At 37.6% G+C, this 22,979-nt stretch overlaps 1 protein-coding gene across 1 annotated transcript in view; it reads right to left on the bottom strand.

Annotated features, from left to right (window-relative positions):
* Window positions 1-6,539: 6,539 nt before the first annotated feature.
* Window positions 6,540-22,979, bottom strand: part of LOC126334747 (calcium-activated chloride channel regulator 1-like) — a 340,350-nt gene continuing 323,910 nt past the window's right edge. Inside the window, exons 2-11 of the mRNA XM_049997312.1 lie at window positions 22,484-22,757; window positions 19,210-19,363; window positions 18,703-18,915; window positions 17,949-18,294; window positions 15,704-16,036; window positions 14,886-15,113; window positions 13,145-13,300; window positions 10,306-10,426; window positions 9,917-10,057; window positions 6,540-8,452 (exon numbers count right to left, since the gene is read on the bottom strand). Of these exons, the coding sequence (XP_049853269.1) occupies window positions 7,038-8,452; window positions 9,917-10,057; window positions 10,306-10,426; window positions 13,145-13,300; window positions 14,886-15,113; window positions 15,704-16,036; window positions 17,949-18,294; window positions 18,703-18,915; window positions 19,210-19,363; window positions 22,484-22,757 (3,381 nt within the window). The 3' untranslated portion in view covers window positions 6,540-7,037. The remainder of the gene's footprint in view (window positions 8,453-9,916; window positions 10,058-10,305; window positions 10,427-13,144; window positions 13,301-14,885; window positions 15,114-15,703; window positions 16,037-17,948; window positions 18,295-18,702; window positions 18,916-19,209; window positions 19,364-22,483; window positions 22,758-22,979) is intronic.

Genomic DNA, 22,979 nt, shown 5'->3' with positions numbered 1-22,979 from the left:
TAATTTTACTTCATTGTGTGTGTTATGATGGATGAAGGCCAAACTGTACGAGGGTCACTCCAAAATAAAGCACACTATTTTTGTAAAAATACAGTTTTCATTCTGCATATGTGAAAGTTTTACAGTGTGTAGATACATCCTTCCCACTTGTTTTCAAACTTAGTTCAACCTGTTCCCATGACTGGCGCCATCGCAGCATTTCTTCAAGATGGCTGCTACACTTGACATTCGTCAGAAGCAACGTGCTGTCGTAGAATTCCTGTGCTATGAAAACTAGACAGTGGGAAACATCCACAAGAGGTTGAAAAAGGTTTATGGAGATGCTGCTGTCGCTCACAGTACAGTTAGTCAGTGGGCAAGCAGGTTACATGTTGAAAGTGGGCATGGCAATATTGAGGACTGTCCTCACAGTGGCAGGCCTCGTACTGCACACACTCCAGACAGTGTGTAGAGAGGTAACGAATTGGTGACTGCTGACAGACACATCAGAGTGAACGAATTGTCACAGCGGAAGGAAGTGTTTGCAGAATACTGAAAGTGTTGGCGTTAAAAAAGGTTTGTGCCATGTGGGTTCCCAGGATGTTGAAAGTCAAGAAACCATGGAAGCGATCATAAAACTTGGATGGATAACACTGAAACACCAAACTTTCAGTCCTTACCTGGCTCCATGTGACTATTATCTCTTTGGGAAACTGGAACAAGGTTTGAAGATGATGACTCCCTTGTGCACACTACCAAACAGAGGGTCCAACAGGTTGGTCCAGAATATTACCGTGCAGGTATATAGGCGCTGGTTCAAAGATGGGGATAAAGCAGTTGAGAGGGATGGAAATTATGTGGAGAATTGAAAATATTGTTCCTAAATGATGTATCTACACACTGTAAAACTTTCAAACATGTATAATAAAAGATGAATTTAAAAAAGAAATAGTGTGCATTTCTTCTGGAGCGACCCTCGTAAATGTACATTGATCATTTAATTATGAATAGGTCCCAGGGTAGCCCCCATTGATATTAATAGCTCCCCATCTCATTACCATTTGTTTGCCAAGTCGTATCTTAGGAGTCCCTGGTCTGTCAGTTAGAGGTGGGACTCTGTCACCTCCAAAGGTCCAAGGCATTTTGCTCTGATTGTTGCCAGCATCATATTTAAAGTATCGGGGAAGCAGGTTGCTAGCCTTACTTACGAGTCCCATTGAGTTTTACCCCTAACGGTTGAGGGACTAACGGGTGGATTTGATAATCTTTGCCGTATGAGCACAAAGGTGACCACGACTCAGAATATGTCTGAGATGCCCAGCCTTGTTCCAAAGTAACTGGTATCCCGACTGTCGGGACCACTTACTTGGCCACTCATACGTTGCCCGTGGTTCATGAACTAGGACGTGACTACAGGAACCCACACCATGAACCATCAAGTGGACAGAAGCAATCTGAAAATGTTGTAAGGATGCTGCAGAGGAGGCTGTGCTGAGAATTAACTGTTAAAACAAATATTTGATTTGTTGGCCATTTCCAAAATATTTAGCATTGAAGTTAGCCAAGCAGCTCATTTAGCATGCAATTTCCAGCAGCCTGTCAGGGCCAGTGTCACCAAACTTGTTCTTCATTTGGTTTCCTCATATTGAACAAATGTAGCCTTTGTTCACCTAGCTCAATTTTATCACTCCAGAAAAAGGCACATTTTAACTGGTATTGAGCACCTGAACAAGTGGTAATTCACAGACCCACAGATATCTGTCCATCTGCAAAAAGTTTTAGCTCTTGCAAGTGCTTGAATTCACATGCGCAACAACCCCAATATTAGAAATATGTTCTAGGAATTACTTCTGAAGAATGATAAAATGTGTTATTAGTTTGCAAATTTTGAAGCAAAACACTAAAATACAATTGCTCTTTTACTCTTATCAAGGAAAATTGTTGGTTAACCATCATAGTTTGGCAACAACACTTGTTATCATGTCCTGAGAAGACTATATCATAGTTCATGACATCAAGGCACAGGTTTCCTTAGTATTCCTGAAGTGAATGTCCAGATATGCTACAACTGTCCCAGTGTTGCTTAGTTTCTTTCAAACCTCACAATGAGATTACTGGCTAGCATGTTTTTCTATTTGTGTCTCTGAATTTAGTATTAGAATCTGCTGCATAGATGAAAGAGTATTACTTGGCAGAGCAAACCAAAGACCTCATAATGGCAGCACCACTGTGTTTATACAAGAGAGATAGTGGAACAATGTCAACCCTACATGTCTGCATCTGACACTGAATTAAATGCCCACACAGAACAAGAGCACAAACAGGAAGAAACCTGTATTTATCTTATTTTTGCTAATCATAATGCTTTATTAGCAGTATCCATAAGACTACCTTCTATGGTGGTATCGCTACCTTTCTCAATTGTTTGTTGGTTCATCACCTGTAATTTCAGTCATAGACAATTATGACAACTCTTTGTTTGAATCCATGCTGACTGGTATTTTATTGTCAGTTTCTCCATTAATCAAAGCATCACTCTTCCAATGGTATCCAACCTATGTTTAACATGACATACCACTTTTCTAAAGCCTTCTAATGTCACTGCATCAAACCACGCACTATTTTTTTTTTTTTCCAATTCTGAGAGTGATATGCTTCAAATATTGCAACTATGGATCTTATATTCTTTGCAAGATTCCAGATTAGTTGCATCAGATTTAGGTCTGGATGGTATGGTTCACAGTCAGAGAAGACCAAACCAATTTTACTGCAAAATTGTCTTAATGGAATGAATAGGTGCAGGTTGGTTTTCTTTAATTAATATGAAAAATTCAGCTTTGCATAGATCTTAATCATAAAATATGTTATTACTGACCAGTGCAGGCTGAATTTTGCTTTTTGGCAAACCAGCTTTATTCTTCTGCTTCTTGTGATAAAGAGTTTTGTAAAATAAATAAATAAAATAAAAAAAACACTGCACTTCTAGGAGGTAAAGCTGGGTCTCTATATATCTTTTTAAATTTTTGCTATCCATTTCAGTATGTCACTGAAATTCATTTCATTACCTGGCATGGGCAATGATTAAATGTTGGCTGGCACTTTTGGTTGGCAGCACTCTTCACACATTGTCAATGAGCCAACATGTATTCACTGTGTAATGTATATGATTCCACATTTTGTTTAAATAAACCACTGGTCACCCAAATTCAATAGCTTTATCTAAATAAATAAAAATCAATTGTCACATGTGTGAAAGATCATTCCTTGAGAACGGCTTTACTAATTTGGCTGGTTTTTAAGAAATTGTGTTTGTAATTGGCAGGGCAACATTTTTTTGAAAGAAAATTTTTGGAAAATCCACTGTAAAAGTCAGAAATTTGGATGGTATTTTTGGGTGAAAGTGCCAATGAAAGAAATGTGATAGTCATTTTGACACTTCTGCTGTCGCATGTTTTCATAACAATTGCAAAAAAAAGAATGCAACTGAAAGTGAAAGAATTTTCAGCAACCTGCCAGTGGTAATCATATATTTGGCATGTTGCAAAGATTAAATTCATGTCAATTGTTGGTAATTTAGGTTTCCCAAACATCCAACTGATTTCAGTTTGCAGTTCATTTCTTTGGAAAAAATGCCAGCGGTTGGGCATACACACAACACACACCAACTACAAGATCGTCACATCAATGAGACTGGTAAAGAGTATAGACAGTGTTTGGAGGCAAATTGAATAAGAATTTCTAAAGTGTGGTCCATTATGACTCCCGAACAAAGAATTTTTATCTATTTTAAATTCATCATCATACTGAAATGGTTTTGCTTCAATTAACACAAATTCAAGGAAAGATTCAGTTGATGAATCTGTTCTCAACCAACTGACAACAAGCCTTATCCATTAAAATATGTGAAACTGGCTGCAGGAAAGAAAATGTGTGGTTTGGTTTCCTTTGCATAGTCATTTTTAACAGGAAAGTTGTGTCTCAGGCTAACTTTATAATTCCACCTGTTCATAGATTAAAACCATGCAAAACACTGTTGTTTAAAACGACTATCCTCACAGATTCAGCAGCTGGAAAAGTCTCTCTCATACCCCATGTATTAATGAATGCAACTGATTTACCCATTCGTTTTGACTTTTTTGTTGAACAAGATTCTGTTTGCAATAACAAACAAACAAAAAGGCCAGAGAGAGGGTGGATGAGGAGATGGACAGAGAAGGGGGAGGAAATGAATATAAAGAAGGGGGAGGAAGTTATGGACAGAGAGATAAGGGAGGTGGAGATGGATAGAAAGAGTGTGGGATAAGAGATGTACAGGGAGTGGAGAGAAGGTGACAGACAGAGACAGAAGGGAGGAGAAGGAGATGGTCAGACAGAGGGGGGGGGGGGGAGGAGGAGGAGAAGGAGAGGGAGAGGGATAGAGAGGGGGGGGGGGAAGAAGGAGATTAGGATGTATATCTGAATCACACACACATTTTGCAACTGCAAAGCATTGGTGGATTAATTAGTTATTTCATAGAAATTGTATGACATATACCCTTTCTGGAACTACTGTAACTTCTCTTGATCATATGTGATTCATTTATTCTGCCAACTAAAACTAAAACCCATGGATAGAGCAGCAAACCTTTTTACTCACATGCAAAGACATTTTTCATGACCACCTTCCATGGTTTCACAGTGAGGTAACAATATGCAACAGTTTCAACTGGTATATGTCTGAACCTAGTCATAGAGCTAAGACGGTTCCTGCTACCTCTAGGTCAACAGATTGCTTCATTGAATAGTACATTCTGATGATGACAATTATTATTATTATTATTATTATTATTATTATTATTATTATTGTCATTTTCTTTCACTGCAGTTGTACCAACCTGTGACATGGTTGGCTGAGAATGTTTCATAGGAATTTACTTGCATGAACGTTTTATTATGTGTCTTGGTTGTCATCTGTTATATCATCACACATTCTGAATGTTAGAACTCTAAGGAATTTACTTGCATGAACGTTTTATTATGTGTCTTGGTTGTCATCTGTTATATCATCACACATTCTGAATGTTAGAACTCTAAGAAATTTCCCAGTCATTCATAATGTTGCTGTCTGTTATCTTAAAACCACACTTAATCATTAGGAAATGTAATGACTTTCAGAAATTTGTTTCATTGCTTTGTCACCAGGCTATATTCAAGATGCTGCTGAACTTTATCATTCTTTGTGTTTTCTTGTAATAACTGTTAGTCTCTAGTAAAAAATAGATAAAACTAATTTGGATGTATCCTCTGCCCAGACTAAAATGTAAGCAACTTTCCTTCTTAACAAAGCTCACATGTCTCAAGGTGCTCCTGCAATTTTGCAGTTGTGTAACTCATTAATGGGAATAGCTGTCTAGTGTACTTCAAGTGTGGCCCAAGGAATGTAAGTTTCATATGAAGCTGTTTTCAGGACGTTTTTTAAGAAATGAGTCGGAATTTAATTTGTTTCTGGTTTTCTGCCATTACTGAATTCTTTTGGACTGATATACCAACAATCTCTGTAAATTTAATTTGTTGAATGTAAATACCATTCTGAACACTACCAGTGAAGGTATGATATGCACATCTATGCATTTTTTGCCCCTTTTGACATGGGACTGAGTAAATCATAAATTGTAGACATGTACATCACTGTTTAATAAGTACACACCTGTTATTTGTAACTTTTTTAATGTCTGCTGATAAGATCCTGTACAATGTACACTGTAAATGGCAAAATTTCAGTACAAAATCAGTATGAGGCATAAAACACCAATATTTACACATATGAACAAATAAAAGTTCTCTTAATCATTTCAAAGTATTCAATATTACAGAGTAATTTGCTCACATTTCTTCATACTTACATGATTTGAAATTCAGTGCAAGAGAAATGCAGTTCTACTTGAGCAAGTGAAGGAATTATCTATTATTATTTCATTGCAGGTGGTAAATTATTCCTGATCCTATAAGAGAAGGCAATGTGGTGAAACGAAAGACCCTACATATTTCAGTTGTTCATTATTATGTGCAATTTGAAAAGCTTCAGCTTTAGTAGCAGTCTCTACCACTTTACTGTCAGTCACAGAAGGAAACAGGGAAGGTTTTAATACTAGCTTGGGAATTTATATTTGATAGGTTATTCATGAAAGTCAGTCGGTGTAAAGGGCTGAATGAGTATCATGAAACCCAATATATAGCAACTACTCTACTTCTTACACACAATACATTTCCATACATCAACTGTGCTTATGTTTCAATTTCTTTGTGTTTGTAATATATAAATACTTTGAAAAAATTATTACGGAATAAAATAAGTCTGCAGCAATTCAAAAAGTGAAAGAATTTTTCTGAAATATGATAATTACACATATTGAGTACCACAGGTAGACATGAACATATTAATTTAGCTTCACTATGTACAAGTGATGGAGATCAGCTAGTTTCTTTTTCCTTCATGCTGCAGACAAACAACTGTTTATTGTGCAAAGACATTTTCTCACTCAAACAGAACAGTAAGCTAACATTATTTATCAGTGCATAAGCTCATTTCATTATGTTTATTAAACAAATAATTATTGGTCTCAGTTACAACTCAACTTGATTTACCAACACAGGTAAATTCACCTTTTAATCTGTACAGAAAATTGTGACTAGACAGAGTGACTTACAAGCAATGACAAAAATACTGAACCCTATTTATGTATATACACATGACACATTTGGCACATTAAATTTAATATTTAAAAAACTGGAGCTGCTGCTGAAATGTCAATGTTAACTTGTTTTCTCTCATTCAGACAACAATCCACATAAAAAAGCACCACTCGGAACAACACACGTAAGTATTTTCTCACATTTACAACGTCTCTTCCACATGCATTCAAACACTTAAGGAAAATATTCATTCTTCTACACTTAAAGAATACTGACCTATATAAAATATATACATATGATATGTTATAGGTTAATGTCATTTTCTTACAAATCAAGTCAGACTCTCAGTGCACCAGTGTGCAACACTCACTGTCACACACTCTTCACTAAACCATAGTGACATTTCGTTTCTTCCTGTCTCCACTGCTGACAGAGCTTAAAGAGCCCTGCAAGCTAGGATTGAAAGGAACCAGAGATCCATTTCTGTGGTAACCTGCCGAAGTTGAGAACGTACCAGGATGGACTCCATAAATAGGGCCAGATGAATATACAGCATTATTACTTGCAGTATATGCTGGAAGTGGTGGAACTGGGGGTGGCATTTGGTTACCACCATTGCCTGATGTTACCTCTTCATCAGCTCGTCCTCCGTACGGGCTGTGCCTTCTCTCATGTTCATGCAGCAGCTGTGATGCAGTCCAGGACTGGTAGGGGCTGAGCGTTCTGCCACCGCGAGTGATGGTGTTGCTTCCACCATTGGATATTGTACTGATGCCACTGACGCTGTTGGTTGACGGAAGAGCGACTACATGTGGTGTCATGTCTCGCTGTTGTTGAAGAAGCTGCTCATGCTGTTGCTGCAACATCTGCTCCTCCTGTTGCAACTGTGACACACTGAATCTCTTCTTTTCTTCAGATATGGTTGCTTCATACTGAGGAGGCATGCTGTCTGGCTGGGGTGGAGGGGCTATTGAATTGTTGCTGTTGCCATTGCTTATGTTGCCTGGTGATGATGGCATAATGGTGACAGGTGTGCTAGGAGAAGTCACTTGCTGTTTACCATTGCTAGTGTGTTTGTCTTTCCCTTTCTGCTTCTTGTCAGAATTGCCATGGCGACGTCGTAGGATGCAAATGTAGCAGTATACAATGAGACAGATGGTCAGCAAAGCCAACCCTCCGACAATGGGCAATATCAGTTCCAGTCCAAAATTTTCTGCTTGGGCTATACCTGGTAACACTGATGCAGCATCTGTATTCTCATTTGGCCATGATGAAATGTCAAAAGTGGAAGTCGGAAGGGTTGTTGGAGGAGGTGGAGGTGGAGGGGGCGATGGTACCATCACATAAACCCAATTTGAAATTGGTCCACTTGCTGGTCCATCAATACTCTCTGCAAATGCTCTCATGCGAATGTACAGTGGCAAATCGAGGAGAGAAGGATTTCGAGTGAAGTCCAATGTGAATGTTGTTTCTGATCCGGGAGTTAATGGAAATGGTGTACCGTAGTTCCATATCTGGCCAACACTATCATAGTGTTCTATGATATCAGAGAGGCTGTGTGCATAACGAATTTCATAATGTGATACAGGGGTAGAGCCAACGTCTGGTGCCGTCCATGTGAGCCGTGCCTTCAGGTCAGTTGGTATTATTCTTGCTCTCAGGTCTCCAATACGCCCCAAAATTGGATCGATACTGATGTCTTCTGGTCCAAACACAGCAGAAATTGGTGGCAGGATCCTCTGGAACGGAGACAGTGGCTGCACAGCAGGGGTGGGCACCACACTGCCACAGCACTCTGAATCTGAAACAAAAAAATATATTCAGAGTGATGTGTGAACTTCATATTAAAACAAGATAATTAATGTGATTTCATCAGTGTCTAGTTTCTGTCTGTCCTTCTTTTATCTTCTTATTAGCTATTGTCTTTGCCACTCATAATTACTGATGGTTTACAATCACATCTGCTCCTAGTATTACATTACTGAGTATCTTCTTATCCTCCGCTGGCACTGCCATCCATAATTTAAATCTTGTGTGGTTTTCTTATTAATCCTCAAATAGTCCTTTTTCCTCCAACTGTTTCTTCTGTTCAGATGAATAAAGGAATTTCTGGTTCCAGAAGCTAGGATTTTTACTAATCTTCAATGCATCAATGCATGCAGCTACCTATTAAGCAGAAGCTTTTTCTGTCCCTATTTGACTTACTGTTAGTAACATGTTTGCTCACTCTATTTCTTCCAAATCTTCCATAACCTGTATACCACTGTTTCCCTCATCTAGCCTCCTTCAGCACAGACAGAATTGCTTTCTCTTATCTTTATTTCTAACCCTAACAGTTTTCTTTTTATTAATAACTGAATCGCATTATCTTTCTTGAGATATTCACTCTTTCTTCTCTTCATAGTTTATCATCTCTCATCTCATTTTGAATTATCATTGTTGTCCCGATTCTCTGCTGCTCCAGCTTATAGATTTCTATGGCCATTTTGCCACCCATTTAGCCACAACTAAGTTTCTAACTATGTTCTCTCACAACTTTTTATCCCCTTCTTTTTTTTTAAATTTTTTTCTTTACCGCAACACCACTAACTATGATCCTTCCTGAATCCTTGCTCTGAGTTGTTCTATTTACAATCTTTTTTACCTCTGAGTTAGTTGTAAATCAATTTTGCTATCCGCTAAGTTTCATTCAACAAATGTAGAAGGCACAGACAAATATTTTGTCTCATTTATAAAAAAATGAGACAGACACAGTAGATGTAATAAAATTTAGGAAAACCTGATGCACAAAGAAACAAAACCTCAACAGTCAGTGTGGAAGACGTTCAAGAAATCATAATTTCAGAGTTAAAATTCAAAAAATCATTGTACATAAAGGGAAAGTACGAGAAGTCAGTAGTTAAATGTAAAAGCAATTAATTTCAGGCTATAATTAAACAACACTGGGATATGGGAGACATCATGAAGGTGCCAGTATTTCAGAGGGAACATTTAAAAATTTAGCAGAGATGTAAGGAAGGCACAAAAGATCAGTAGTAAAAGGTACAAAGAACTACTTTCAAAATGTATATAGATAACATTGGAAGGTATGAAATATGTGTCTGAAGGAAGATGTCAGATAATTTTTCACAGTAATACATCATTAAAATATTTACGACAACCCAAGTTTTAAAATTGGAAAGAATATTTTACATCAGCTTAATGTTAAAATTTTGATCAGTTATTACATTGGTCATTATAGTTGATGTAATTAAGCAGTACTCACATGGTTCAGAAACTGCTATATCTTGCCAGGAATAAGCTGTGTTGCCATTATCCATCACAGAAATTTCAAATGTGTACATTCCCTCTGCCTGTGCAGTAAAGTATCTCGAATATACACCATCACCTTTCGTAATGTCAGGATCTGAAAACATAAAAATTATAGGTATAAATAAAAATTTAAAAAACTGATCTACTTTCACTCATAAAATATGGCTGTCAAATATTGCTTATCACTATGAACTTGAGTTTCTCATTCATTCTACAGGTACAAGTCATGGCAGTTCAGTTGCCTTCCAGTACTACAACTAAGAAAAGTGGAAGTCCAATATTCCCCTTCCACGCACATCCCAATATTCATAATAAAGTTTCAAACGTGAATTTTAAACCCACCTCCACTTCCAGTATCCAAGAGCTCAAATTTATCTCTGTGAGCACCAGAACCATTTTTACCAGGATAAGTTGCAATGACTTCTACTCTGGCTCCAAGCACTGGGTAGTCACCTCGTTTGACCTTTAACATAAACAGAAAACTTCTAATTTTGATACACAGAAAATAATATACATTCACAAACACAAATAATTTTTGTTACTTAAATTTCTAAGAAGAAGAACTTATTTCAGAACAAAAAACTGTAAACATTCCTAAATGCAACTTGCTACAATTAGACACTTCAAAAAATGCGTATAATGGGGCAAGCATTTTGCTCTTTTCACCAACAAACTTTTAAAACTGGGAGTCATGTCAACTAATTTTTGTGGAATTCCATTCCTTTGCACAATTCTACAATAGTTATTGTCAATGGTGTCCTAAAGAATTTTGTAAATACATATGTAACTGTGTCAAAATTGTGACTCTTCAGGCTTTCCCAATGGAGCTGTTGCAAATATGCTTCTTGGGTTTGCCGCCAGAATGTATTGTGTAAATCCCAAAATATTTCATCGTTGCACTGCTAGATATCTTCAGGTGGTGGAAATTATCAGAATTGTCATCAGAGAGAACTTTTATAGTTTAAGTCAAGAGCTGGTGCATTAAGAAGTTGAGATGCTTATCTTTGCTTGGTTCTCATGTTTGAGATAAATCATGTACTAGAAAATGGTCTTATAACTCGAAACTTAGGTCATACAAGAATAACAAAGTTTCTGAAAGAAAGCTAAAAAAGAGTATTATGTAAAATAAATGTTTCTTACTTGACAAGGCTACAGCTACAATTTCAAACAACAGAATAAAAAAAGGTTCTCCTTTTGTGAATCCCATACTACACAGCCACACTGAACATATCATTTTATGAGAGAAATACAGAAGTTAGGACAGATAACACAGGTATTTGTAAAGTATAAGAGCAGGAGCATAGTTTCATTCAGCAACTTAGGGGACACCAGTTAACACTACCTTTGGAAACACCAGTTAACAATTCTATTTTCTTATATTTGGTATTCAACAGATTAGTGTATATATATGTTAACTAATTGGACTAGTGCAATATTTGCCTTATCATTGTGAATTAACAAGGATTGTAAAATATGAAGAATAACCAGCTCTTCAGCAGCAAATGAGCAGCAGTGCTGCTGCATAGCGGTAGCAGTCAGCATGAGCCAATGCGGTGGTGTCGCTGCCACAGTACAGGCTGTTCTTCATATTTTAGTGTCCCTCTTAATTCATAGTGATTAAGTAATGCTCTATCAAATGAGTATGTAAAATTCTGCTACAAAAATAATTTCATTTGTAAACTGAAACAAACTGACATTTTGCTACGATACCAGGCATCACATGAAAGATGTGAGCAGTATTCATTGGGGCGACAACAGCTACACACTACAAAAACGAAATTGCAAATATCTGCCAAAATATCACCAAAAATACACATGACAGGTCCTAGGTGAGACATGCCATATATACGGTCCTAAGATCAGCAGTTTTATTTTTATTTATTTAAAATCTTTTAGTACTTGTAAAGAAACTGCTGTAGAACAGTGTGTACTGTTGTCCTCATTTCTGAATTTCCCTACATCTAGGCCCTATTAAAGTAATATATTCAACAGAAAAAGCAATGAAGTTACATTTAGCCATATGAAATTTCATACAAAATGAACTGCCAGTTTTCAGATGGTTCATTGGCCAATCCAAAATACAAGGGGTGCTCAATGAGTAAAGTAATACTTTTTTCTGAGTGCATGTAGGCCTTACTCAGGACTCCACATACAAAACTATTCCTCACTTAGTTGGTAATAAAACCCTATTTTTCCCACATAATATCCGCTCTATGTGACAGCCTTATGCCACCTTACTGGAGAGCCTGTATACCCATGTGGTACCCCTCTATTGGTCGATGTCCGAGCCGATGTTGTGCTGCATCAATAATCTCCTCATCATCCATGTACTGCTCCCTGTGAAGTGCATCCTTCACTGAGCCAATCAGATGGAAGTCGGAAAGTGCAAGATTTTGGCCATAGTGTGTATGAGGAAGAATGGTACAACAAAGTTTCATGAGTATTTACAACAGAGATGTGCAGTTGAGCAATGAGGTACTTGATTGTCATCTGTCAATCACCTTGGATGACACTGTCCACACATTCTAACAATGTAGGCATCACAGCTGTATGCATCTGTCCGGCAGGTGTGAGACTGGGCAGGTTTACGTGACCCAATGACTCACCATGCTGTTGTTCACTGCCAGGTCTCCACAGACATCCTGCAAGTGCCTATTACTATCTGTGATGCTTTGGTTTTCTGACAAAAGAAAACTCATTGACAGCTCTCTGCTTGGAATCTCCCATACAGACGCCATTTTGGGAGCTACGTATAGCACCACCACCTACTAGAACTTCAATAAAATTATAGGGGCTCAAGCAGAAAAGAAAACTCATTGACAGCTCTCTGCTTGGAATCTCCCATACAGACGCCATTTTGGGAGCTACGTATAGCACCACCACCTACTAGAACTTCAATAAAATTATAGGGGCTCAAGCAGAAATATTCCATGATGTTCCACAACAAATTCCTCTTTTTTAACTGGAAAAAACTTTTAAATGAGAAAAAAGTGTTTCCTTTCTCACTGAACGCCCATAAATTTAGTTGCTTGTATCTCCTGATATGGCATACCTAATCAGTATGCAGTTTAATATACAAATTTATTCTTATGACAAATATAATAATAAAAACAACTAAAAATTATGAATTAAAAATCTGTGAACAAATTCCATAGTCCAGTGGCCTGCACCCTCAACTCACCTCAGTGTATAAAATTAGTGGAGTTTTTCCTTCACTAGTCCACGCCCGAGCTCGCACAACAAGTGAAGATCGTGTCCTTGGTGTTGCCATGACTTGAACAAAATGTGGTTGAGGATTTCCAGGAAATCTTTCTATTTCATATGTCCAGGTTCCAGTCTGTTTAAACAAAAGATAATGCTATATTTCTTGTTTACATTAATTTCTGCAAGCATTGTTCAATCATTTACCATACGATTTAAATGTAGTGCTTTGCTGAAAATTTGTCTTATGTCATGACAAAATACTTTTCTTATTCATTATCTTTTCTGCATAACTTGATGTTAAGTATCTACAAATAGCTCAGTTATCTTTTTTCCTGGAGAAAAATGATGTATAGGGACTTATATCATAAGAGACACATATTGCGTAGCTATGTTAGGGAAATTTACTAACTTTGGATGTGTCAGACACCAGTGACTGGGATGAGCCTAGCAGAACTACCTGGTACATTTTAAAATCTGTGAGGGCATTTCTTGTGTTCAGTAGCATTTAGAAATGAGCAGTGAACCCACAGCTTTGAAAATGAACCAAGAGGAACTAAAGAATAAATAACAGTGTTAATTGTCTTGTCCATATAGCTCCAGAAAGTGCAGTTGCCATGGCTCCAAAAGTTTTGATACCTCACGGAATGTCTCTTCTGTCATTTTACAGTTACTGTAGAAGTGAAGGGTTGGATCCATTTGCTAGGAATATTTCATTGTAACTGTGTGAGTGGTATAAATAGTGCATAACAGGTACACAAAGAAAGAGAGACTTCACAGCAAGAATGTGAATTATGTTTGTTAATTTACAGTCTGCTATGAATTGCTCTGTGACTTATCCACCAGTACACTGTCAAGAAAAATGGTCTGCATGAGAAAAATACATCTGAAACAGTGAAATATTTGACCCAGGATGATGGCTCACTTTAATGTGAAATACCACAACCAATCCTTTTTGTTGATTACAGTGGTTACTCTGAGCTCAAATGATAAGTGCAGACTATAACACAGAAAACTCTAAAATACAAAAAAAGGTGTGCAAGAATTTCAGGAGCTGAATGGTACATATTCCATAAGCTAAAATAATAATAATAATGATGATGATGATGATGATGATGATGATGATGATGATGAGGATGATGATGATGATGATAATAATAATACAAGATTTCTATTGTCGTTATCTGTAACTATCATCTAAATCTGGAATGTTTGCTTTATGCAATCACTGTTTGAGAGAATCTTCCTGGCAGATTAATACAGTGTATTGGACCGAGACCCAAACTCGACACCTTTGCCTTTTGTGGACAAGTGCTCTACCAACTGAGCTACTGAAATTGTTTGAGAGCTTCATATGTAACATCACCTACTTAAATATACAAACAGGTCATAAAGTCTTAAATGTGGAAGCTTCACTGTTATCCTGGTCTCTTTTTTTCTGAACTACTGCCCATTCCCAACCCTCCCCCATACTTTTATTGTTTTAGTTATCTCTTAAATATACGCAATTAAATATGTACTAATTTTGTTCCAATAATCTCACTCTAAAAATCTTCAAGTAAGTTTTATAACATTTTCAGTAGCTAGTAAATTTACAATGAGTTATTATAAACCCGACCTAATGTTAAAGTAACCAAATTTTTTAACATGTAATTGTTTGATGCATCAAAAAAGAAACACTGAGACTGCATATTATTTTACAGAAATGATATTTCACTGACCTCATTTAGATTTGCTGGAAGTGTAAGCATTTTGAAAGACAATAATGAATCTGATCTCCTTGAATAAACTATCTGTGAAGGACTTGTGAGGGACATTCTTCTTATTAAAGGCATTTCTGAGTTGTGAGTATACACATTAAACTGTGCAGGCTCGCCAAGCGATTCTTCCAAAACGAAACTGCCGGTCACACTGCTACGGCCGTCATCAGAAAGTTCACGGCGATGAACCTGTAAAGTACATAATTATGTTTCATTTTAACTGATGGAAACTACTTTTAGATCCATGTCTGCAAATGCAACAAACTGATACCTAACCATATTTATTCATCCTTTTTATCTGAGAATAACTTGCAAGATATGACATGAAAAAAACAGACTAACAAGCACAGAAAAAATCATATTATCAACATTTGAGACAGGAGAAGAGTGTGTACACATCAGCTAGGGAAGAAGGAACAGTGGGGATGAGGCATGCCATTTAGGAAACACTCATGTGAATCTCTTGCTATCAGAATTTTAAAAGTATTCCTTCATCAGTCGAAGGAAAGGGAACAGAGAATAGCAAAAGTCTAATGTGCAAGTACTAGAGGGAAGTGAAAGTCACTCCAAATCCTTCATTAGGAGAAACAAGCAAGAAAGTTGCTTTCTCAGGAGGAAATTTCCAAAAGCTAGAGACTCAACTGAGATTTTTCCAATAGTGGCTCGTGAGCTGTGCTCCAAAAGTTACTGTTTTGCCTCTTCTATATTGAAATTGAATTGAAATCAAAATTTAGTATTATCAGAAGGCATGGTCCTTACTAAGAACATAAAATACTCACCTCAATTGGCATTACACCTGGTCTTCCTTCATAGTATTGAGAAGCAATGCTGAATAGGATATTAGCCAGTTTGAAGTAGGTTGTGACATAAGAAGTGGCCATATTATAACGTTGTTCCTGAACTGTAAAAGCTTCCCCTCCTGTAGCATGAGCAAGTGAATTCAAGGGGGCCGATCTAGCTATGTTTGGATAATTTATTGTAACCAGCCTCACACCAAAACTGACAGCACGAGGCAGTAAAGCATTGAGTTCTGTGATGTGATCCATGCCAGGTGCAATAATTATGACAACAGAACTTGCAGGTCCTGCTATAGTAGCTCTGTCCTTCAGCATCTAGAACAAAAGTACACACATACATGATTAGCTGCTGATACAGTAAGTACTGTAGCTTGGTGCTACAGTCAATCACATTTTTGCTTTAAAATAATCATAAAAATAATAATAGTAATAATAATAATAATAATAATAATAATAATCTTTGTTGATTTTAAAAAGGTCTTTGATTCTGTTGACAGAGAAACAAAGACAAAATAATTCTAGAATTTGGTGTAAAGTCTAAATTAGCACATGTAATTCATGAAACATACAGACACAGGGGATATAATGAAATTTGCAAGAAAAATATTTGTCTTTCAAAACACATGCAGGTGTAAGCAAGGTCCCCAATTCTTTTTCACTGTGTTCTAGAAAAAGCATTGAGAATTTTGAATGCAAAAGTGAATGAATATAAGATTGCACAAATAGGGTTGGGAAATGAAAACAAAAATATTACAACAATGTCTCGCAATTACAGATGACTTTGCTATACTTTCTGACAATGTGACATCTGCAGTAACACAAGTTAAGCTTTTAGGTGAAATAGATAGTATATAAAATATATGGCATAACTGAAGGTCTTTACAATAAAAAGATTTTCTCTAAAAATTCAAAAATAATACAGTACAATACCATAGTGAAGCAAGAACATCTATTTGCAAGTGACTGTCTAGCCTTAACTACAAGTTAGGTAAGTTGGAAATGCCAGATTTTCTGTTACAAACCAAAGTATAGCATTAAACTACTATCTAGTAAACTAGAAATACCAGTTAAGTGAATCACTAGGAACATGTAGGCCCACGGAAAACTATGGTATGTTGGAAATTACATTTTAACAAAGAAATTTATCAAAACATAGAAAACATATCAGAAGTAATGAGAAAAGGAAGACTGGAATTATTTGGACATTTATATCAAATGCAAGACAGTAGATTAAAGAAAAGATTTTCAAATATTTGTGCAATAGAAAGTCAACATCAGGTTGGATCCACAAAATAAAAAAGGATTTCAGAAAAAGTAATGTTAAAGCCAAAGAACCAAATGACAGAAGTGCTTAGAGATTAAGTATTGAGTAAGGAAGAATTCCTTGATAGAAGGTTGGAAAAGAAAGAAAGAAAGAAAGAAAGAAAGAAAAGCTAGTCTGAAGCGGTCAGAAGACAGGAAGAAAAAGTATGGTTAATCAATGGATGAGTACTGGGAGAAAACAAAAGAACAAAGAACAAGGGACCGAAATCAGCACCTGGTTTTTAGTTGGTCAACCCAAGAAAATAATAATAATATAATGATAACAACATACCAGTTTTGCAATTGCAATTGCTTTCATTCATATTTTAGATTCTTAAACAAATCGTACTAAAAAATCATCAGTATGCAATTCAAGGCAATTACAGTAAAAGTTACAGCAAGGGAATAAACAGCAGCGCAAAGAATATACACTAAAGATACTAAAATTTCCTTTTATCTCTACTGTATCTGCAATGATAGTCTACCAATAAATTCTGGTGTATCATACAAGACATCATCCAGAGCAATCAGATACTGGGAAATAAAGTGTTTTTTGGAGACTAGCAGTAACATCGCTGGGGAGGGGGGAGGGAAGGTGGGAGAAGGATTTAGACAGGCAAAAACAGAGGAACGACATACATTCCATAAGCGACAGAAAACTGGCAGATGGGTGGCTTCTCTGTCTTTCACTGTGTCATTTCTTTAGCATCTCATCTATCCTCATACACTCAGCCTCCCTTGAGAAGAGATGCCATTTCCTTTTCGAACCAGCTCTGAATGTCACAATTCTGGTGACTGCTAAGTTAGTAACCTTCTCCATGCCAACATGTGTTCACATTTATATTTTACTTTTTTAATTATTTCGCTCTAAAATCAGTTGCAAGTCATTTATAAAGAGATACTATTTCAGTATGGGAGTACTTACATCGAGAGCCTCTCGGACACCACAATGCAGGCAACCTGCTGAATGTGATTCTCCTGGTGTGTAAGGAATGGTTGCAGCTAGAAAATCCCTCGTAGTCACACTGGTTAGCTCAGATAGCCGATGCACTCGATTTGATGCAGTTTCATTGCAAAGAACGAGACCAACTTCTGTGTTAGCTGGGAGATCGTATACCAGCCATTTACGAACTGCTGTACGTAGGAACACCCAAGATTCCCTGACGTGCATGGCCATTGTCTCCTCGACAACCAGAACATATCTGGTCAGTTTCCTCTTTTTGTACAAGACAGATGGAGTGGTATTTGTCATGACGGATGCATCACCAACACTGTAAATATTAAGGCATGTAATTTAATGATCCTAGAATATGGTAAAATTGTATGTTTCTGATATCTGCAGCTTCTATTTACAAAAAGTTTCTTCATAAGTAATAACAACATTAAATGCTATTTCTGTGAACTGCAGAAGAAAAACAGTTTTTCTTGTGTTATATACACAGCCGCGCGTGATTAGCCGAGAAGTCTGTGGCACTGCAGTCATGGACTGTGCGGCTGATCCCGTTAGAGGTTCGAGTCCTCCCTTGGGCATGGCTGTGTGTGTTTGACCTTAGGATAATTTAGGTTAAGTAGTGTGTAAGCTTAGGGGCTGATGACCTTAGCAGTTAAGTCCCATAAGATTTCACACACATTTGAACATTTTGTTATATACACATACAAAATTCGCCTTATACACTGACCTGTTGATAAAATCTGGGTGTTGAAGGATGACATCCATCACACTCCTCCTTTCGCATATGAGATTGTGTTTTGTCGGAGCATGTTTATTGTGCGTCTGCGAGTCACAGAATTTTGTGATGTGTGGAGATTCAGAGGCGAACATAATTGATGATTTTGCATCAGCATGAACCATGTTGCTTGTATTATATACAAGATTAGGATCATCACATATCCTGAAACAAAAACCAAATTTGTTATTCGAGTCATTGAAGTTTTCATGAAACCTGAGTTTGTATTGAGTATTAATTTCGAACCCAGAAAATACGATTTACCAGTATTTATGTGACATATGTGCACAGAGTATATTATTAACGTATAACAGTAACATATGTATTTGCACCATTCATCTACTGTACTTAATAACTGACGAGAAAAATCTCAGACACAAATTATATTTTTCAATCTATGCCAGTCTGAAGAAATGCACATTGCACGTTGATCATTAATGTAACATTGTGAATATTTACCCCATGTCTGCTATTGGCAAGTCAGAACAGCCGGTCACTTTGCTCTTATTCTGATCGCCGTAGTAGCAAGTGGGGTAGACTGAGTCGCCGTGATATCCAGTTTCATCGAACACTCCATACCTGTACTTGGTCCACTCTCTCACTAGAGAGCGGGCTGTTGAGAGAATAAAAACAAAGTATATTAGTCATCATTTTGGTGCGTCCGTGAGTTTGGGGAAAAGAAAATTAATGAAAGTTACATGTAGAGAGAATATAGTGCTACGTCGTATCCATTGGCGTCCGCAGTAATTTATTCGGGGAGGTGGGAGCAAGGTTCTAAAATTGGCATTTTACACTACACAGTTGTTTCTAAAGTCACAGTACTGTCTCACTATGATCATCCACTAATACTACCGCACATTTGGTTAAAAAAAAGGGTGTGGCGGAATCACTATAAATCACTTTTAAAAATGTATGAGAATTATGTAACGAACAGTAATTGTGCTCCAGATTCGGGGAGCAACTGCCCCTCACACTCCCTCCTGCGGACGCCTGTGGCCATATCATCTGCAAGACGCAATATTCCAACGAAAGAAGTCGCTACGTTAAGTGTTCTAATTAAAAATCAATAATAAGTCTCTGTAGGCATTTCAGATTTCTATAATACGAGCGCGGCAGTGAGCAAATAGGCAAATTGGCGACAGGTGCCGGAAAAGCATTGTTGTGCGTGAAATGCATTCACATCAGTCGGCCGTAATAACAATGCAACGACACTTCAGAACGAAGTTCGACATAGGTCCACCAAATGTCAACCCCATTCGGCGATGGAATGAACAGTTGAAAGCTTCAGGATGCCTCGGCAAGGGGAAACCAATGGGTCGAGCTGCAATGAATGAAGAAAAGGTTGATCGCGTATGAACGACTTTAGCATATAGCCCACAGAAGTCGACAACAGGCAGAAAGAGCGACAGACAATGCGTTTACACATCTTCCGCAGGACGAAAACCGAATTGCGTAAATCGTTTTTCGCTGTCGCGTTTACCTGTGAAGTCCTGAAGCGAATTTGCTAGCCCAATTAAATATGGCGCTTGGAAAACAGCTGTTACAGTTTATGATTTAGTTAGCGCAATCGCTATTTATCTTCAATTAGACGAGGTATAAACAGCTTCAGTCTAATATTTTTACTTATCCTTCACCGTACAAAAATCTACTCGGTACATATTAGCCGAAAATTTGTAAAAACAAGACGAAACCTGGCAGCCTGCGTTTACATAGGAGCGAAAATCGATTGCGGAATTGTAAAACCGGCAACCAGAAACGGATTTCCAGAATAAATTTTGAAGTGCTTACATGCCCACCCGAAAGCGATATTGGGAAATCGGTTAACGAAATCCTGTTTTGGGAGCCCCGCATAAACGGGATAAGTGTGGACTTAATTTACCAACGTAGGGGGCACATATGGAACACTTGTAATATGCCAAAACAAAACGTTTTTAGTTTATATATATGCAAAGTCCTCTGACAGTACGTCAAGTTAAATAGCTACAGCAAATCTGTAAAATCGTTTCAATCATTTACAGTAAGTTAATAACCCTGTATTTTAATTCGTTGTCGGCAACCGTAATAGCAGACTCCACTAAGCGAATACAGAAGTTTTTGATATCCACTAGTAGGTTTCGCTATTGGACTTAAAAAGTCTCTCTCTCTCTCTCTCTCTCTCTCTCTCTCTCTCTCTCTCTCTCTACGAAACCTTGCTAATAATGACTGTGTCCACCGAGCGAGATACCACATTGGTAGTATACTGGACTGTGACTCAAATCTCCTTTCGGCCATCTACATTTAATTTTTCCTTTGATTCATTAACTCACTTAAGGTAGCAGCTGGAAAGGCTTCGTTGAAAAATGATATGACCCATTTCTTTCACCGTTGTTACTAAATGCGAACTTCTATTCCGTATATACTGGGCTCGTCGTGACTGGCACTGTTGGTTGTTTGGTTGATTTGGGGGAGGGAGCAAACAGCGAGGTCATTAGTCATTGGCACTATTGCAACCAGGTATACACGGGAGTAAAAGTGTCTGAGGATAGGAAATAGAATGCCTTGCATATTATCGTGTATAAAGCTGATGACATGCTTCCCCTCGGGGGTATTCTACCAGGGAATTGCGGATCATATTATTTTAAGGAATTTCTAAACTTAGCCTCTGCTGTTACAATATCCAAATAACTGTTTTAACGATACAGTAACAGCGTACATGCTTGAGGGTAAAGTACGCTGTCCAAAACATGATGGATGGCAAAGCATCTTTGTTAAAGAGACCTTAGCATTCCATTTCAACTTCCTCCAGTCTGTTCCTACACTTTTCTTTCTGCAGACCACCTTTCATTTCTCACTTCAGAAATGTTCTTGTAATGATATCAAAATCTGATACCGGCAGGCCTATATTACTAGAAACAACTCTCTTCTACCACAACTGTTACTCCAGCTTGTTTTATCCATATCGTGTAATTTCGCTTCCTAGACTACACAGCTGGATAAATATGTAGTGTGTTATTATCCTCCCACCTACCATTTGTAGTACTTTTGTCTTTCGCAGACGAATGTGGAAAAGGCAATACAAATTGCCTACAAGTATTGTTACCTGTTTGTCTAATTAATCGGATTAAAAAAGTGTAGAATGTAATAATAATAGGAGAGCGCATTGGAAAATGTTGCGTTTTTGGCTCGGGTATGCAGACTAATAACTAATAGGAATATACGAAAAGTAACTGCATCTTCCTTTATTTCTTAATAAAAGACTTCTCATGGAATGTAATTTGAGTTCCAAACAATTCGATTGTCTGTAAGACAGTAACCAACGGTACAGGCAAAAAGTATACATCACGCTCTCAATATTCATTTTTCGTGAATGCCTCTCGACAACCGCTTCACCAGTACACGAGGGTGTAACAAATGCTAAAGACAGTTTTATGACACCTCGCAGAACTACTGGTAAGGAGTCAAGAATAGCGACGCTTTCGTGCGAAGTGAGTTACATATCCGACTCACTTGTCTTCTTTTTATGTCGCCTCATCAGATTCTTCTTCATTAACATTGACGCGTTTCGCAGTCATTATTTGCAGAACGTTTGGATGAAATGAAATGTTGGTGATCTTATCTTGAAGAATTAAACATTGTATATTAAATCAGGATATAGATTTGTGTAACAGTATTTCATGTCCTTGAACTGCTTACGAGAATTCGTGGACTGCATTTGTTGCTGAGTAGGTTTAGGAACTTTTAATTTGTTACGAACCTAAGTTCTTTCCTTCTAATAGCTGGCGGTAACTCAAATAGATGAAGTCTCCGGGCTGCCCACATCCTTGTGACTGCTGTGTCCAAGTACTGTCTCCGAACACGGGATGTGGGACGCTGACTCGGATATCTGCTGTTTCGCCGCTCGAAGTTGTCACGTAGCGGGGTGAGCAACTGTCGGCCCAGGCGTCAGGGAGCAGCACCGTCACTGTCCTCAGGTAGGCTCTGCCCTCTAGCGCCGCGTGGAGGAACTGCGAGGCGCCGGCCAGTGAAATCTGGAAATAACACAAGCGGAATGTGTTAATGGAAATGTTAAGCACTATTATAAAGTACGCTTATCTTTCAAATTCGAAACTTGATGATCATATGGACACTGCAACAATGAGCTTCAAAGGAAATCATGTTTTGTTTGAAATATTCTGACTGAAATGAACAAAAGATATCGTTCGAACTCGGATAATTGCTAAGATACATAACATCAATAATTGGCGAAGAGT

The sequence above is a fragment of the Schistocerca gregaria genome, chromosome 1, assembly GCF_023897955.1.
Source record: "Schistocerca gregaria isolate iqSchGreg1 chromosome 1, iqSchGreg1.2, whole genome shotgun sequence".
In the NCBI taxonomy this organism is placed as follows: Eukaryota; Metazoa; Arthropoda; class Insecta; order Orthoptera; family Acrididae; genus Schistocerca; species Schistocerca gregaria.
The sequence above is the reverse complement of the archived record's forward strand: the minus strand, read 5'-3'. Positions and strand labels throughout refer to the sequence as shown.